This window comes from Pleuronectes platessa, chromosome 4 (genome assembly GCF_947347685.1).
Source record: "Pleuronectes platessa chromosome 4, fPlePla1.1, whole genome shotgun sequence".
Classification (NCBI taxonomy): Eukaryota; Metazoa; Chordata; class Actinopteri; order Pleuronectiformes; family Pleuronectidae; genus Pleuronectes; species Pleuronectes platessa.
The window spans coordinates 14,945,383-14,959,362 of record NC_070629.1 but is presented as its reverse complement, the minus strand read 5'-3'; the positions used below and the strand labels follow the sequence as shown (position 1 = coordinate 14,959,362).

Sequence of the window (13,980 nt, the reverse complement as noted above, 5' to 3'; positions counted from 1 at the left end):
GTCCAAGGATGTTTGACTAGTTACACTCAGTCTTTTTTAGCAGTCTCACATTCACACAACCTGTTGCTTTTGGCAACTGGGAAGCTTCACCTGCAGCAGGTTTATCTGAGAGACCAGCCGCCCTGCAGTCAAACATGTTCTGAAAACAAACTTAATCAACACCCAGCTTCACTTGGTTCACGCAAAGAGAGGGCGATTCATTGTCAAATAATAAAAACAGTCATTTATTGCCACATTGATTTACATGATAGAAGGATTCTCTTATCTATATTATTAAATATATAATATTATCGTTGGAACATGTAATAAATACAAATGGAAATTACTGGAAATATCGGAGTAAAATAGCTCAAAAAACATTTCGAAATAGTTTAATAAATATCCTAATTTTCAAGCGTACAGTCAAATAAAAACATGAGGCTCATTTTCAGGAACATAAAATATGCAATTGACATGAAACTGGCATCAAGAGACAACAAGGTCTTTAAAAAGGTCTATTAATTTGAAAGACTTAAAACAAAAGATGGTGTTTGTCAAGGCTTATTAGTGCAAATGCGTATTTTCTTATTTCAGTGATTTTAAATACAAAAGCATTTTTTTTTTAAGACCGTATGTTTTTGATCAATGGTGATTAGCACTGTTGTGTCACAGCAGGCTGGTTCCCAGATTTGAATCCTGATTCGGCCGTTGTCTTTCTGTGAAGAGTTTGCATTTTCTCGCCGTGTCTGCGTGGGTTTTCTCCCCCGGCCTCCTCCCACAGTCCAAAGACTTGCAGAGTGGAGTAAGTTAACTGGAGACTTTAAACTGACCGTAGGTGTGAATGTTATTGTTGTGCACAACTCTTGAATCTTGAATAATTTGTCTCTGTATGTTGGCCCTGGGATATGCTGCTGACCTGTCCAGGGCGTAACCTGCCTCTAGTCCACTGTCTGCTAGGATTGGCTCCAACTCCCCCCCTTGACCCTCAAATGAGAAGTGGTGCAGATGATGGAGGGATGGATGTGGGACATCCACTTTGAGTTGGAGAGTCCACAGCACGATTGAAACCTGTGCAGTGACACCAAGGGAACGTGGAGAAAACTTCCCCTGGTATCCCCTCGATAAGGATGTGCGCATGTTGTCACCTGAAGAACCTGTCGATGGTGTTGACAGGACCGGAGCCTTTAGTCTTCTTCGATGGAGGAGAGGAAGGACAGTCCTGTCTAAATGACCATGAAATCAACATTTTGATTAAAACATGTTGGCACTACTGCAAACTCATATATCTTTTCATATGGGACATGCTAAATGTCATGTGCTGCTATTTTGTGCCGCAGCCACGTGTGATGAAGCAGTCTCACCTTTTGCTTTTGCCTTTACTTGCTTGCCTTGGCAGGAGTGAGCCTCTCTCTGTGAACAGGAACAGATGGATAGAAACCTTTTTTTTAATTTGTATCTCTTGTCTGACAAAAAAAAATTGACATCCACTGAGGAAGTACACAATTACAGAACCTCCTCAGGGAAATTAGGAGAGCAATCTCTGAGGCAGGATTGTTTAAGAGGCAACCATGGGTGCAGTTCATTGTAGGAAATGAATAGGTGAGAAAGTGATTCTGCCATTTCCGAGATCGGGGGAAAAGGGAGCCCCCCCCCCCCCAAATCACACAGCCCCAGCTTATAGACGTAACTAACAGGATCTATCATCAGCACAGATTTTTGCATTTTTGTCCGACTGATGTGGATTGTTTGGGGGCTTATGCGGATATCAATATTGAGAAGTAAAAATCTTCAAATACTAATATATCGGCTTATGTCCAGGGAGAGGGATCCCTGACTTGTGGCTCTCTCTAAGGTTTCTACATTTGTTTCACTCCAGGTGATGGGTTTTGGGTAGTTTTTCCTCACTCTGGTTGGGTTGTGAACAGAGGATCTTGCATTATATTAAGCCCATGAGACAAATTGTGTGCTGGGAATGTGGGCTACACAAATCAAATTTGATTGATTGATATACATATATATAGAAAAATTGGCAATGATAACTATGAGTCCCTCTCAATCCCTTATGTCAAGAAAATGTAATCGAGGCTTTCAAGTCTACCCATCAACTATAAAGAAAAAGAAAAAACTAATATAGAACTTAGATTAGATTGAGGAAAACCATTTTTTTTTTACGTGAAATATAGCGATAAAAGCACATTTCATCTGCATTGTGTATTCTGTAAAATAAACTCATCAGTAATTATGAGCACAGTCATTGATATGTCTGGGCTCATATCAGCTCGTTTTTAATCGGCCAGTCGATAAATCAGTCAGGCTCTAATAAATATTGACAGAGTGTCGATCCATAAGTTTAAATACAGACAAACCTCAAAAACACAAAATGCAGCAAAACTGATGAACCACAATAAAAGTGCTTCATGATATTAGTGATTAAGTGTTTGATATACACACACTCACCTGTGGCCTTGCCATTTGTTACTGAAGGAGGATTTATGGGCGATGACGTGCGTCCCCCCAGCTCATTCAGGACCTCCTGGTTGAGGCAGAGGTCGACGTGGCGGTTGAAGACGGTGAGGTCGTCTGTGTCCTGGGTCAGCTGACACACCGGGCACATGAGGACGCCGCACAACTGCTGCGAGGTAGCAGTTTTATTCTCAATGTTCGACAAGACAGTTTGAATCGAATCATCTGTTTTCAAGCTGTGTTGGTGTTGAAGATCGACCGTGTTCGCCTCCAGCTCTCTGACCTCACGCTCCTCCCTGCACATTCCCTTTACCTCACGTTCTTTTTGGTAACTCTCCAAGTCCGAATCTGACTCTGAGTCCGGATCTGTGCTTTGGTGGGGCTCTCTTGAGGTTCCACTCAGACACTGGTCTATGTGTCTGTTGAAGGCATTTAAATCTGTTGTCTCCACCTGCCTGAAACACACTGGACAAGTGAAGCTCTTTGACACTGAGGCACCACAGTCTGATGTGGATGCTTTGGCCTCCAGCTCATTTTCCATGAGATCAGAGTCGCTATTCGTGCAGGCATTTGTTGAAGGCTCTAGAATATTTTCACCATCAGACTCTAAGGAGGTAATTACAGGTGGATTCTCCCTGTGTCCTTCCACATGTGTGCTTGAACTTGCCACCTGCAGTTGTAATCTTTTCTCTTGGGCCCTTTGGAAGAAAGACAGTTGGGGTTCCTCACCCGTCCGGCCTCCCTCTAACCCCCTTTTCTTGCTCTGCCAGGGAACTTCCTCCTGTTTCTGCGTCGGGGGACAACAGTCGACGGTGCAGGTTTGGACGGAGCCCCTGCAGAGATCGTCCCTCTCGGGCTTTTGCTGCTTTGCTTTGACGCAGCCATCGGAGTCTGTCTTGCCTGGTTGAAGAAAGCTAATGATGCTCCTCTGCTGCGGCTTTTTGTCATCAGAGGTAACAAAAGCAGAAATTCGAACACCTACGAGCACAAAAACAAATGATCCGGAGAAAACTCTCAAATGAACGCCGACCGTGTTATCGCTTCCACAAGCGGGCGTGTCACAGAACATTTTGATTTATTTCAAGACAGTTATATTAATTGATATGTCAGTTTAATTGCAAAATCTTATTACCCATGAGCCTCAGTCTGAGTGGCTGGGGGATTTCAGTTTCTATTTCGCTTTTCAGTAGGTCCTTAGCAACAGCAAAGATGTCATCTGCTGTGGCGACAGCGTACGGCAGCGTCAGCGCCCTGCTCTTCACCTCAAAGTTAACGTTCTTCAGCTTCAGCGTCACCGTTTTACCCTAAAATGAAGAAAATTCAATGTTATGATAATTTCAGCTGTGACATAACCAATGGGACATAAATAGAAGAGATATAAACCTGTACAATCTGTCGCATCAGCGATTTATTTGTCAGAATGCTTTTTGTAACACGCCACAAAGCGTTTTCATGTAATGTGATCATGTCCTATGGAGACATTTCCGAGGCTGATAGAAGCCCCTGCTGTTTCCTTAATGGCCCTCCATTTCCTCCCTGCTATCACGGCCACATCGGGACCCAGGCAGGGGGGTTATGGCCACGCTGGGGCCATCCCGTCCTATCTTTATCGATTTGGAAAAGAGTTGGAGATTTGGTTTGGAACAGGGCAATTCTAGGATGGCCTGGAATGGGATTTGTTTTTACCAAAAACCCTGATTTTGTAGCGTTCAAATTCACTCTGTCGTTTATTTCTTTTGAGACTGTTCTTCTAGAACTCTGAGGCAACACCCAGCTGAGCTCAGTCTGCTGCAGCTATAAAATAAAACCACATGCATGGCTGATGTAACCAGGTCAGTGTCTAAGATCAAATGCTGTATGTTCTCACTCTCCCTGCTAGTACAGAAAATGTGCTCAGTGTTACTGCATCAAGAAACCGGCTCTGACATTCATTACCTTCAGGTCCTCTTTCTTCATGTCTTGTGCTAAATCTTCACAAAGCTCCCTGCACAAAGAAAACTGCTCTTCAGCTGTATTGAGTTCTCTGAATGTCCTGTAGGAATACAATGTCACAATAAAGGGAATAAGAGTTCAGAGGCCAGATGTCAAAAGAATAAATTAAACCCTGTCAGGGTCAATTTATGCCTTTTTTTAAAACAAACCTCTCTGTGCTCATGCTTTTTCTTTCTTCGTGCCTGAAAGCAAAGACCATGAGAGTTATCTCTATTTCTGACATTTTCTTTTGTTTTAATCGGTTGTGTTGAGTTTGATCAAATAAACAGACATTACCTTTGTATATATGTGGAGCCTAGACCCATGGAAACCTGCAGGAGATGGTGCCAGGCTGTCTCAGAGAACAACAACGACAGCAGCACCATCTGCTGTCTGAGGTGAGAACAGCTACTGACACTGAGGGCGTTCAGCATCTTCTCACTCACCTTCCCGACCCCAGACACCTGAAGGAAAACCCAAAAACATTTCCACTATTTTTGAATATTCGCATAGATTTTCTTTCAACAACCTTTTCCCCGTCAGCAGCACATCATTAATCACAAAAACTCATGATTACATTCTGACATCTTTCCATAATTATTTATCGGCAACCCCACAAGGCTCTGTTTATGTTTTCGTTTGAGCAATCAATGTGCACTGTACTTTGCGAATTGGAAGATTCTGGATGAAGTCCATGACCGCCGCTCTGGTGGACGGGAGTCTGTACTGGCCGTTGGGCTTGTTCATGTCACTGCACACCTTGGCAAGCATCATGTTTGGAGCGATGCCTAGGGAGAGTGAGTAATGTGACTGAGAGGCGTGTTTGCAGATGAACAGCTGGTAAAACATGTGCATAATGTTGATCATAATTCTAAACATCAAGACATACTTTGCAGATTTTATTATTATCGTTGAGCAGTTTTGTTATTGTAAAGAAGGAGTTACAGAGAGTTTCCGCAGGGGTATAAAAGTCCAAAATTCAGCAATATGAATTTTAATAATTTAAATATGTTAAAATATTAGGTTTCTCAGTGATACAGATATTAGCACGCTGTAATAAAACTAGAAAAAAGACCAATGTGGAACTAATAACCGATAGTCTATTAACATACCGGCCAGAATTGAATCGAGTGCACTGAGAGTGACTGTGGTTATATAGAGACTATCAATTCCGACTGTATCTACTTGTAGTTTGCAATAGTACTGTGGTTTTTAATTGAGGTTTGTTCTCCACCTGCTTACTTCAGTGTATCTTCAGTTATGGGGAAGTGTAAAGATATTCTGTAACTATGATATTCCTTCAAATTTGTCGCGCTAAATTTTGTTCAAAGTGATCATAAAAAGGTCTTAAAGTCTAAATTGAACTTGTTGAAACCTGCAGAATCCCTGGTTACACAGCAAAGTTTGTGGCTGGAAGGAGGAAAACCTGAATAGAATTTATATTTTAATACTACTGTAGAACTCATAGAGAAAAGCAAAAGGATCAAATATAACAGGGCACTGATGAGTAAGAGGAGGTGATGCATACAAACGTGATATTGACAAATTAATCTGGAAAGTAATTATAAATAAAGAGAAACAATAAAGGATGGAGTTTTAACAATCACACCTGATTAGTTTTCCCCTCACCTGCACTGGCAGTCAGCATCGTCTTCTGCTCAATTCGGAAGCGCATCTCTCTCACAGCTTCCTCCAGAGACGTCCCAAACACCTCGGAAGCACCACCACCACTACCACCACCACTACCACCACCACTACCACCACCACCACTACCAGCAGCGTCAGAGCCCAGCAAGCAGGGAGAGGAGCTGGGGCTGTCCTCAAACAGCACTGGAGACAAGTCGATCACCTCTGGAGTTGCCTCTCGGTGAATCTCAATCTGATCTTCACCTTTTTACAGAAGAGAAATTGTTTCATACAATAATCAGATGAAATGCAAAACGTGTTCTATCCTATTTAAAAATAAATTCTAATAAAAAAAACGATCACACCATAAAATAACTTTCGTATAATTAAGTCCTGCCTGTGTTAGTGCTGGTGGGGCGGAAGCGATGTGTACGAGAGGAATCCGGCCAGCTCTGCCTCTGGTCCAGATGGTCTGTAAAATCCAGATAGGCTTCATCCAGGCTCATTGGCTGGAAGTGAGGGTCATAGTCGGCAAAAATCTGCCGGATCTAACAGAGGGAAACACATTCATGAGCACCTGTTAGTTTAAGCAAGAAGCCACAAAGGGCTGCATAGAGCTGTTTTTGAGCTTATATATGTGTTTGTATGTGTGTGTGTGTGTGTGTGTTGTGGCATTGCTCTTACCTCCTCACTCACAGCTCTGTATTTATCAAAGTTGGTTGGAACAATGACTAAGTTAGGGCAGAGTTTTTTTGCGATGAAGCCGGGCATAGCAGCTCGGACGCCATACTTCCTGGCATGGTAGTTAGATGTTGACTGAAAAAGAAAGTGTGAGATCCAAATAAAGCACTTTTACATAGGGAAGGCAAACTGGTACAAAACTCTTGTTTGAATGTTAAATTTGGTTACGTTTGAAATCAATGATCTCAAATTTATTATTATATTCTGAACTTAATTCAACACATTAAGAATTAAGTAAGTGATAATGACTTATTCCTACAAAGTAAGGATATGACCTATGTTTTGAAGATATATGAAGACGGAGTAAATATTTCAACCATGATGACAATTACTGCTTGTTATGAATTGCAGTTCAGAAAATCGCAGTTTATATTTAACAATTACCATTTCTCCCCTGACCTGCTTGTGTTGTTAAATGTGTTCTGGACATGTTCAATACCTGGTGCACCTACACAGCTAGCAAAAAAAAGAAACTGGGTCATAATACAGATTATTTCCGAGGTAAAATATCAACCTACCAGCATGTTCATGGATCCTACACCCATGGGTTTGTCCTTCAGCTCAGGACAGTCTCTCATCTCCACAGCAGCATAGAAAGCGTCCATGTCCACATGCACAATCGCACGGCTTAGATCACGACCCCTCTCCAGCGCTGCGGTCATCCTGTCCACCTGCACCGAGAGATTTGATCACAAACACTTATAGCGCGATGTTTGAAATGTAGGCTTTACCCCTGATCCCATTTGTCTGCTTGTGTGTTTTAAATAACAATCAAAGAAACCAAAGCCTTCGTCACCAGTTACTGGCCATAACATGTCTTACTTGAGCTTGAGCCGTCTTGAGCTGCTGATCTGTGATCTGTGCCTTTTGAAGCATCATTTTCTCAATGCGCTGGTTCACCTGCTGCTCTCTCTTCCGCTCATTCTCATAAAACCTCGATCCCTGCAGCAGAACAACAAGGACAACACAGAATCACAGGATTTACAGATCCTGCAGCACAGACACGGTGAAAAGCTACAGTGTTCCAGGACTGTGTCATCACTCTGGGGATATGGGACTTTCACACAAGGCTGGACACAATCTGTAACAGTGGACATCACACGTCTTCCACAGCTCACGAGAGCCTGGTTTGTACTTTTCTACACATACCTTAGTTAACTATGATGCTGGTAACACAATTGAGTCTGTGTTGATCACTGGGAGCATGTGTGTTTGAACGAACTGAACAAGTGACTTTGACTTGTTTGAGTTTACCTTGGACGACTCCATGATGATCTTGTTGATCTTGTCCCTGTCCAGACCCTCCATACCAGCCTTGTTGTCGTTGAGAGCCATTCTGGAGAGGAAGCCCTCTCCTTTGGAGGAGTCGACCCCATTCTCCATTCTGTAGAAATGTCTTTTAATGTGAAAATAGTTGTTTTTCTGCCGGTATGGTCCAATGTACATCGATCTTAACTCTCTTCTAAAGTTAGCAGATAAAGCTGTAAGACAACGTTGCTGGGTTTCGCGTCATATGAGCGCCTTCTCCAGCTCGATCCAATAACCATCAGTAAATCAAAATCAACAATTTTTATATATCAATATTAATATGTATCAGCTGTCGAACAGTGGATCTCCTGAGTCTGTCTGACGATCGTGTCCCTACATGTTTTGAAACGACTGCACTTCCGCATAGACTCGTCATCAACGGAAGAGGCGGGGCTTATTCGAATGACTCGCTATATATAAATATAGGATATAAGCAGTGTTGTGCATGAACGAACGCGTTCATTTAACACCTTCACTTTTATGAGAACGATTAACTGAACGCAACTCAATGACAAATAATTAATTTGAACGGTGAACACGTTCAAATTGTGGCGTCCTCGCGTGTAGATGACAGGAAACTTCTCTCTTTATGTGTAACTTTATTAAAGTCCAGCGAACACGACACACTTCCTGTTCGTAACTCCGACACTCCTACCCAATAACGTTTGGACTGTAGACAGATGCACACACAGGCAGACAAATTTGCAAGCTATAAAAAACAATACAAATATATAATAAAAAATATCAAAAGAGTTCTGTACTGATAGCATATCATGTCATGTCGACACAAATAAACATTAATGATGTCCACAATCGGGGTGATTCTTACCTCTATATTGTTCTTTATTCTCCTCCTCTACTTTGCGGTGCTTTCTGAATTGTGCACCTGATAATTTAATATTTGCTTGCCTGTCCACGGAGCCACGGCTGGTGACATCAGCAAATGTCCCTACTCTGCTGCTAAAATGAGTAGGTATTTATTCATCTCTCTGTATGCATCATGCTGCTAGGAGGAACTGTTGTGAAGTGAAATGAAACTCCCTTCTTTTTTTTCTGTTCATAGTGAAATAAAGTGGATTCACTTGGTCTGACGTTTTCGATCACATCTTTATAAAACACCTCATTAGCTTCACACTATTTACCCAGCAGCCAGCAGGGGGCAGCCTCAGGACATCACAGCAGACTGTGATTCGTGTTCGTCCGAAGACAAGGTTGCAAAAGTACTGGGTTCTCTAACAATAGGTTTTTAAAGTATGTTAAATCATCCAGTATCTAAAAGCCAAAAATATACAAATAACTTTTAAGTAAGGCTGTCAAATATATGTAGTAAAGTAGAAAATATTTTCTCTGAAGTGTTTATCAAAAGCAGCATTAAATGACACGGACACAGACACACGATAATTTGTCCATCTTGTTAGTGTGCTTAGGTCCTCACGACAATCAGCAGGCGGTGTGGCCCTATGGTGTGGCCTAGTCGATGGAGCGTTAGTTCTGTAGCTGGCAAGTCCCGGGTTCGCATCCCACTCTTTCCCATTTTCAAGCAGGCAATATACAGAATTCTTAAAATTGGCAGGATTTCTCCTGTTAATTGCAAAATATCTTCCACTATAAATTAAATACCGACACCTAAATCATCCCAATAAAAAATAACCTGAACTAACCCTCTAAACTTGAACTAGTTCATTTTAAGTGTGAACTGGCTCAACGCTGCAAACAGCTACTGGACACCAGTAGTAGGGCTGGATCATTACACTCCTGTGACCAATCCTGCATGAGACTGCGGTTAGGCCCGCCTTTCTCATTAGCATAAGGACACTTCAAATGAAAAGGAACTGTATCAGGGAATAAATAAATGTGCAAATATATTTAAGACATTTATTTTGACATTGTTGTTGTTATTAAGGTATTTATTTATTTATTTCTGCATTAATTAATTAATTTCCTTTTTTATTTATTTATTTATTTCTGTATTTATTTATACATTTATTTATTTATTTATTTTTACTTAAGTGATGTATGGTCCTCCATAGTTATTAAGGTATTTATTTATTTATTTCTGTATTAATTAATTTATTTCCTTTTTTATTTATTTATTTATTTATTTATTTATTTATTTATTTATGTATTTATTTATACATTTATTTATTTATTTATTTTTACTTAAGTCATGTATGGTCCTCCATAAAGGCAAGGGGTAGTGATGGATAAGGTTTTCTTTAACAAGTTAAGTTCATCTTTCATTCTCAATTTCCACCTTAAAACTATGAAATGAACTGAACTATGAACTAGTTCAGTATTTAAATGGTGAACTTGTATAAACTGAACTTTGAACTAGTTCATGAGAGGTGTGAACTTGCACAACACTGTATATAAGTTATATATACATAATATATATGAATAATTTAAAGTTAAAGATTTTTTTTACTGAATGTGCGTTTGATATGACAACCGTGCCATCTAGAGAAGTTTTACAAAAAATGATAAATTTCTTTCAAATGAATCAAGTAATATAACCCAACATGAACATGGTCCACTGAAATCAAGTTTCCAATCCAATTTATTTTATTTTATTAAACAGATTATATTTACAAACTCGAGCAGCTTCCAGAGACCAATGTTAATATGAAATTAAAAGATTTACTACCACTACTATTACTAATCGATAGTCTGAATTTAGAAATATCTAGTTTCTCTTCAGCGGCCTCCTGTGGTTACAGGGAGTCGTGGGATCTCTGTCTTAAATAAGTACATTATTTTTAATAAATTATTTAGGGGGTTCTTTTAATCCTGGAAATTATTATTTATTTAATTTTACCTAAAACACTCTAGTTTCAGGCTTTATGAGTTGATATTAGTGGTAATTTCTTGTGGTGATATAAATGTGTGTAATGTGCACAGCTCACTCTGAAAAGCTGGTTACTGGGGAGGAAATATTTTGGAAATTGTCCATAAATGAAACTGTAGCAGTTCACGCAGATCCACACTGGGATTTATTGTGTTATATTATTATTATATTGTGTTTAAACTACAAAACGCACTTGGGAAAATTCAGCTGTTTTCATAGTCGAAGTCAAGTTAGATAAAATAAAAATCTAGTTTCCGGTGTTTCCCTTTCAAAATAGAATCATTTTGCATGGTAAGTCAGACACAAATCATCCTTAATGTATAAAAATGCAAATTTAAGGAGCAGACTTTTTAATTTAAAAGGAATCTACCTACCATATAATCTATGGTACCTATCTGAGCGGTTTTACTGTTGCTCCTTTCCCCCAAACATGAAAAGGAAATGCCTTTGAGGGCAGGGATGAATGAGCCGCACCGGCCGTGACTCCGCCCAGCTTGACGTCTCTCTCCCAGTAGGTACACAGTGTAGCGTGGCCGCAGCTCTCCCAGCCCCCGGAGCCCAGTGAACACGAGCCCGTCCCTCCTGCGCTCCAGCTCACTCAGCTGCGGAACTACAGCAGGGAAGCAACCCGCGGAGCCTTGTCACATGTCGGCTGAAGTTCAGGCTCGTTGTTAACACCGCGGCCTTGTCTCTCCTTCACTCTGGAGAGCTGCACATCGAGCGGAGCTAACGAGCGCGCTCACAAGTTGCCCGTTAACTTAACGCTAGCTAGTGGCATCGTTTGACAGCTAACGCTAACTAGCTAGTCTCATTGGCATTCGACGTCAGTTTCAAAACAAAGCTTGCAAAGCCCCCGTGAAGTTGAGACTCTGCTCCGCTGCAGCCCGCTACCATCTTCGGCTGGAGCACTGAGTGTAATTTACGTTTATCCCGCTGCTGTTTCGCCCACTTGACGTTGTTTTCAGTGGCGTTGGGGCTAAAGTTAAATCTGTCAGCAGGTTGGACTGTGACGCTGCTGGAGCTGGTGTCTAAAACCCAGCAGCTAGCGTCGAGCCAGAATCCCAGCGGAATCCCTTGTTGTGCTTCGCATCTCCGATTTAAATGTCCGAGAAGAGTTCCTCGTCCGGTTCGGACGAGGATGTGGACCCGGAATCTGGGCAGCAAGCGGAGCATGGAGGCGTGTTGAGCAAGGTAACGTTAGGTCAATTACTTTAGCATGTGGAGGCTGCAGAAATAACTTTGAGCTGCTGGTGTGAAGGCAAAGAGGATATTGACTCGAGAATCACTGCATGCACATAACATCTTATCTATCCCCCACAGTTTCTCACCTTTGCTTTAACTCACTTTTGTATTCACTGTTCACATATGATGTGGTGTTATGATTCTTTGCCTCTTAACGGGATTATAACCTTGATCTTTTGGTACATGTGATGTATTGATAGGCGTTTGTGTCTCCTAATCCTAATTAAACTTGAATTATTCATATGTTTATGTATGACAGAGTTTAAGGTGTCCTTGGGTTTCTAGAAAGGCTCAGTGAAACAAAATGTAGTATTGTTATTCATACTATTATTATTTAGACATATGGTCTGTTGATTCCAACGTGTTACTACACATTGTGTCTTCTGCCTCTTATTCCTTCACAGTGGACAAATTACATCCACGGATGGCAGGACCGATGGGTTGTGTTGAAGAACAACACTTTGAGCTACTACAAGTCGGAGGATGAACGGGAGTACGGCTGCAGGGGGTCCCTGTGCCTCAGCAAGGCTGTCATCACTGTACGTATTTACATGGTTCCAGGAAGGAATATTACTCATCTGCTCTCTCATGCCCAGATATCTGCACTTGGGATGCACGATATGGATATTTTTTACAACCAATACCAATAAGTACCTGCTTCTCATGGCCAATCCTGATAACCAATAATCTCACATTTTCACATCCACCACACAGGGTATTCGCAGGTTTTTTTTAAATGCAGGAAAACCTCAATCAATGTCACAAATTCACCAAAACCTGAGGCACTTCCTCACCTCGGTGTCTTGCCAAAGTATTCTCACACGAGTGTCCCGTTTCCATCGCTGCCGAACGGAGCTGCTGAAAACCTGTGTGTACTGCAGAGTCATTTAACCAGAGAGTAAATGTTGATTGCATCCATCCCTGATGCAGAGAAAAGCCGGTTGTTAATGGGTGTTAATTGGTTTTTCTTCACTTTTAACTAAATTTTCAAATCAAATGCTGGACTGGTGTTCAGTTCGTACCAATTCGACATTTTACATGGATTTTAGATTATAAAAGCTGTCACATGGGGTATCACACGTAGGGTTACTCTTGAGGATGTTTTCATCCCGTCTTTCCCTATTATCAACGTGGACTTGAACTTGTATTCCTTCAAAGATAAAAAAGTAAACATTAACTAGTAATGAGGCTGTTGCAGTCTTGCTCAAGCACACTTGCATGTCTCCCCCCCTGTGGCAGTCATTTCAAAGGCTACCTTAAATCGGCATTCCCTACAGTTAAAATTTACGCTTCAACCACATACACTGCAGTGGTTGGATCTGTGTCCTCCGCAGGCCTCCTGTTGGTGAAATTGGCTGAAATCCTACACCCTGGTTAAATATTCACTGTTTTCTCTGAGCATGCTTCTACGAAGTACAGTGGCCAAACTAATGGTTTTACTGTGACAGGAAAGTTTACTGTTAGTTTCTTCTAGTCAGAGTGAGCATTCCTGCGTTTGTACAGACCTCAATGAAACTCCACATGCCCCTCAGTGTTTAGTAATTTTGTTAAAGTAGGCTAACTAGGAGCTTACACAGTTTATTAACACTTAAGTAGTAATAATATAACCCACACTGCCACAACTTAGCAGCCCTCCCGACTTCCTAAATATCTGAAGCCAGTGCTGTTTAAGAAGGCTTGGGTGTGATGAGTCTGGAATGCAGAAACTTTGCGACTCTTCTTGCTTAAAATAAGTCTGTTGTCATGTGAGGCTACAGACACCATAATGTCCTCGTATGGAGGCAAACGTGGTGGAAACGTTACTG

The 13,980-nt window shown here is 41.2% G+C and overlaps 2 protein-coding genes across 6 annotated transcripts in view; one reads left to right on the top strand and one right to left on the bottom strand.

Moving 5' to 3' along the window:
- Positions 1–200: 200 nt before the first annotated feature.
- Positions 201–13,980, bottom strand: part of polk (polymerase (DNA directed) kappa) — a 22,351-nt gene continuing 8,571 nt past the window's right edge. The window contains exons 1-15 of one of the 3 annotated variants that reach the window (XM_053419887.1): positions 8,918–9,046; positions 8,035–8,164; positions 7,603–7,722; positions 7,299–7,451; positions 6,724–6,855; positions 6,437–6,587; positions 6,043–6,303; positions 5,077–5,201; positions 4,711–4,877; positions 4,584–4,616; positions 4,378–4,474; positions 3,575–3,746; positions 2,437–3,420; positions 1,341–1,389; positions 201–1,202 (exon numbers count right to left, since the gene is read on the bottom strand). In XM_053419887.1, the coding sequence (XP_053275862.1) occupies positions 1,121–1,202; positions 1,341–1,389; positions 2,437–3,420; positions 3,575–3,746; positions 4,378–4,474; positions 4,584–4,616; positions 4,711–4,877; positions 5,077–5,201; positions 6,043–6,303; positions 6,437–6,587; positions 6,724–6,855; positions 7,299–7,451; positions 7,603–7,722; positions 8,035–8,163 (2,655 nt within the window). In that variant the 5' untranslated portion in view covers position 8,164; positions 8,918–9,046 and the 3' untranslated portion in view covers positions 201–1,120. Of the gene's footprint in view, positions 1,203–1,340; positions 1,390–2,436; positions 3,421–3,574; positions 3,747–4,377; positions 4,475–4,583; positions 4,617–4,710; positions 4,878–5,076; positions 5,202–6,042; positions 6,304–6,436; positions 6,588–6,723; positions 6,856–7,298; positions 7,452–7,602; positions 7,723–8,034; positions 8,809–8,917; positions 9,047–13,980 lie in introns of those variants that run through there. The other 2 variants (XM_053419886.1, XM_053419885.1) reach the window with 2 other exon arrangements.
- LOC128437701 (ceramide transfer protein) overlaps positions 11,478–13,980 on the top strand; it is a 20,205-nt gene continuing 17,702 nt past the window's right edge. The window contains exons 1-3 of one of the 3 annotated variants that reach the window (XM_053419889.1): positions 11,478–11,847; positions 11,932–12,124; positions 12,580–12,714. In XM_053419889.1, the coding sequence (XP_053275864.1) occupies positions 12,035–12,124; positions 12,580–12,714 (225 nt within the window). In that variant the 5' untranslated portion in view covers positions 11,478–11,847; positions 11,932–12,034. Of the gene's footprint in view, positions 12,125–12,579; positions 12,715–13,980 lie in introns of all 3 variants that reach the window. The other 2 variants (XM_053419888.1, XM_053419890.1) reach the window with 2 other exon arrangements.